At 44.7% G+C, this 3,544-nt stretch overlaps 1 protein-coding gene across 1 annotated transcript in view; it reads left to right on the top strand.

Moving 5' to 3' along the window:
- Positions 1-3,544, top strand: part of BORCS5 (BLOC-1 related complex subunit 5) — a 32,246-nt gene that overhangs the window by 20,908 nt on the left and 7,794 nt on the right. Inside the window, exon 3 of the mRNA XM_027898519.1 lies at positions 416-573. Coding sequence (XP_027754320.1) covers positions 416-573 — 158 coding nt within the window. The remainder of the gene's footprint in view (positions 1-415; positions 574-3,544) is intronic.

The raw sequence follows: 3,544 nt of genomic DNA, 5'->3' as shown, positions 1-3,544 counted from the left end.
AGACAAAATATGGACATTTCACCTCATAAATTAACTTAAGGTGGATCATCTTTTTATTCAGGGTTGTTTTGGGGGAGCAGTGAATTTTTAGAGCTCTGGTTTAGACAGTGTGATTCTATGAAAATTGCTTGAGTCCAGTTCCCTTATGGAAATGCAGATCTCAACTCCTTCCTCTTCTGGCATACGTAAGTTGGGAGAGGGCTCATTTTTCACAGTTTAGGATTGCTTGTGGAGGAGAAAAAACAGGGCTCAGTGTCACTGAAAACCAAGCTGAAACATCCATGAATTCCTCTGAATTAGTTTCTCGCTACCCCTCATACATTTTTTTCTTCCGGGTTTGCTCTGTCGTCTCCTGGACTGCACCTGAACTAATCTGAACGCTCTGATCGATTCTGGTCCTCCCTTTCCTCTGCAGGGCTCCTCAGTGGGCAGACCTCTCCCACCACCACCAGGCTGGAGAAGCTGGAGCCGCAGCAGGTGCTGCAGCTGTGCCTGCGTTACCAGGACCATCTCCACCAGTGCGCCGAGGCCGTCGCCTTCGATCAGAACGCGCTCGTCAAGCGCATCAAGGAGGTACTTACTGCCCTGTGTCCCCTCCTTGGGGGGGAAGGGCTCGGGGTTTCAGGGAATGCAGGTGCTTGCCCTGGGTAGCTGTGTGTCACCTGCAGCAAATCTGCTTCAAAGCGACCTCTGCGGAGAAACACCGTCCCTGTGCACCTGGAGCGACGATTCCAGGTTTTCCTGGTGGTTACTGTTGGGTTGTGTGTTCATTGGTTATGCCCTGTGATTCCTGGCCATGAACATTCCTGGCTGTTCTTCTGGTATGGCAAGTGCTGCTGTTGAAGAAGCTGTTGAAGCAGTGAAAGATTACTGATGTTTCTAAAGGTAGCGTTCCTTGTTTAGATCTGTGTAGTGTACATTTTATTATGTCCTACGGTTGGGCTCTGATAAAAGGAAAGAAACACTTATCTAAATATCTATGGCTGGAGAAGGCAGCACTTCAATGGATTTGAAGAGCTAGACTTGTTTTCAAAGCCCATAACGTGCTGTCTTGTTTCTGATCTGTGTGGCAAAAAGGTCTTCCGGTGCTGTTGCTTTTACCAGTCAACCGTCATTTGGAAATCACCAGTGTGTTTAAATATTGAATGATACTGTTTGGGATTAAATTAATTCCTGGAATGAGCATCCTGCAGCTGAACTGTCCCTCTCATATGTGATTACTGATGCTGAAAGCAGTAGGATGGCTGACAGGTTGTTTTTTTTTTTTTTTTTAACTCAAGACAGGCTGGTGTGATAGGAGATGTTGTTTGAGAGTGTTTTCTCAGACACTCCCAGATGTGTAGAAGAATTGGTGAACGTTGCATGTGTCAAAAGTTCTTGGGACCAAATACCTTTCAGAGTAAAAAAAAAAAAAAATTTTGAAGACATGGTTAATTTTTATTCCTGCAGTATAAGCACTGACCTTGATTTGTTGTCGCTCTATTGGCTTAAGAGTTAAGAAAACCCCACGTGACAAAATGAATAATAAATGTGATTTATGGGCTGTCTTGAGAAGCTGCTGTCATCGTGAAGTTTTCAGTCCAGAGTAATATGGGAGCCATTAAAGTGGCCTTTCCATTTTGGTGTAGCAAGACCTGAGGCCAGCTATGACACAAGATGCAAAGATATTCGCAGATGTCGGTGGCTCAGATCACACAGTCTCAGAAATGGGATTCAGTTGCCAGCCTGGTGACAGTGTACTGCATTAACCCAAGCAGACTGTAATTCCTTTGGCTCTTAAAGTGAGAGAGGGAACATTGACATGATTTTAAAGTCATTGTGGACTCCGTGAGTGCAATCTGCATTAACTGGGCTTGCCTTCTGCAGGGCAAGTGGCAGAGTCCCTTTCAAATTAGCAGTGGTAGTTTTCTTCCAGTTTGTAAAGCTTGTGCTTATTTCTCATCTGAAATAAATAAAATTATGATACTGATATTCTCACTGGCTTCTTTATAACAGACTCCTCTGACAAAGTGACGGTAACTCAGGAATGCAGGGAACTGATAAGTCAGATGTGGGTTTTTTAGTTTTTTGGACACAGCATTTAAGTAACTTCAGATGCTTTCAATCCTTCTGCCAGATCTGTGGGGTTTTAGGGAAATGAACGCTAATAATTTTTAAATTGCATTGGCTGTTGTGCATGTGTGTTCTGGAGGAGCTGGGTGGGACCCAGTCAGCTTAAACTGTTCTTTCCAAATTGTTTGGGCTCTGCTTGCTGAGCTAATCGAACCACTGGTGACAGTTTGTTGACAACAAGGGGGTGCAGCTGAACTGGAGCAGGGCATGTCTCGTTACCAGTGTAGACAAAGGAAATCACATTTGGCATCACCCATTTGTCAGCAGTGATTTAGTTTTGCCGTGTACACAAAGCTCTGACCGCCAGTAAAGAGTAGAAATGAAAGAGAAAATAAAGTGTATTGTGAAAAGCATGAGCTGGGACAGTAAGTTCTTTTATCCTCATTTTGGTAGCCAGTATTTCCCTTTTCCTTCCTTTAACAGCGTAACCATTGAAGTGTTTTTTCTTCTTCTAACAGACTTATCAAGTGATATCCTACCCTTTTTCTGAGGTGTGTTCAGTTTTCAGGCTCTCCCTGACCACACTCAGTGAGTAATTGTCCTACTGTACAGAGTGCTGCACTCTCACTGTCTGCAGCCAGGAGTGGTTTTTTAGTCTTTCCTTGGCCAAATGTCCCAGGGCACATATCTTTTGTTCATTGTCTGTGTTGCCAGAAAAAAAAAGGTTTCCTGGATTCTGTCAGAACTCAGAAGTACTGTTGTAAATTGATTGGTCCTCGACAACTCATAATTGAGTTGCGGTGGTTTGTAACGGGCACACAGCCTGAATTACAGGGGTTCTCAACAGCAAAGAGAGTAAGTAAAGAAAAAAAGAATGCTTGCATGACAGCAGTTACTGCAGATCTGAGCAGAAACATTTGTGCATTCCTTAACTTCAGGGAGCAAAACAGTTTAGCTTCGCTATCCATCCCACTTCCCACTTTATCCAGAATTTCTTTGCAGTGTGTTGGCCGGATCCATGTTTGCTCCTAAATTTTAGAAACTGGTAAAAAGAAAGGTGTACAAGATGAGTTTGAAGGGAAATGCTGATCAGTGCTAAAGGTATCACTGGGGAAAAGCAGGATGAAAACTGGGTTACATGAAATCTTTATCTGTTTTGGGTGGCAGGGAGAGACTTTCAAGAGTGATGTCATAGGGGATGGTGAGGAACAGGGAATGGGAAACAAGTAGAATAGGTAAAAGCTGGGGAACAGAGCTAAATGTTCAGAAAGGGCCCATGATCAAAAATTTAGGCCTATTCTTTCTGTGGGAGCCCCCGGTGGTCCAGGGGAAAATTCACTGCACTGTCACTGCAGAGACCCGGGTTCGATTCCCGGTCGGGGCCCCTCCCCGGGCAGATGGAGCTCGTTAGCCCGTAAGGCAATCCATCTACGTCCTGAGGACCTCGCTGCCACCGTCCAAGCGTGCTTGGCCCCGGCAGATGAACCTCAGG

This window comes from Empidonax traillii, unplaced genomic scaffold (assembly GCF_003031625.1).
Source record: "Empidonax traillii isolate 1590-97213 ecotype Southwest subspecies unplaced genomic scaffold, ASM303162v1 scaffold601:size890739, whole genome shotgun sequence".
Taxonomy (NCBI): Eukaryota; Metazoa; Chordata; class Aves; order Passeriformes; family Tyrannidae; genus Empidonax; species Empidonax traillii.
Note: the sequence above shows the minus strand (reverse complement) of the source record. Positions and strands in the feature narration are given on the sequence as shown.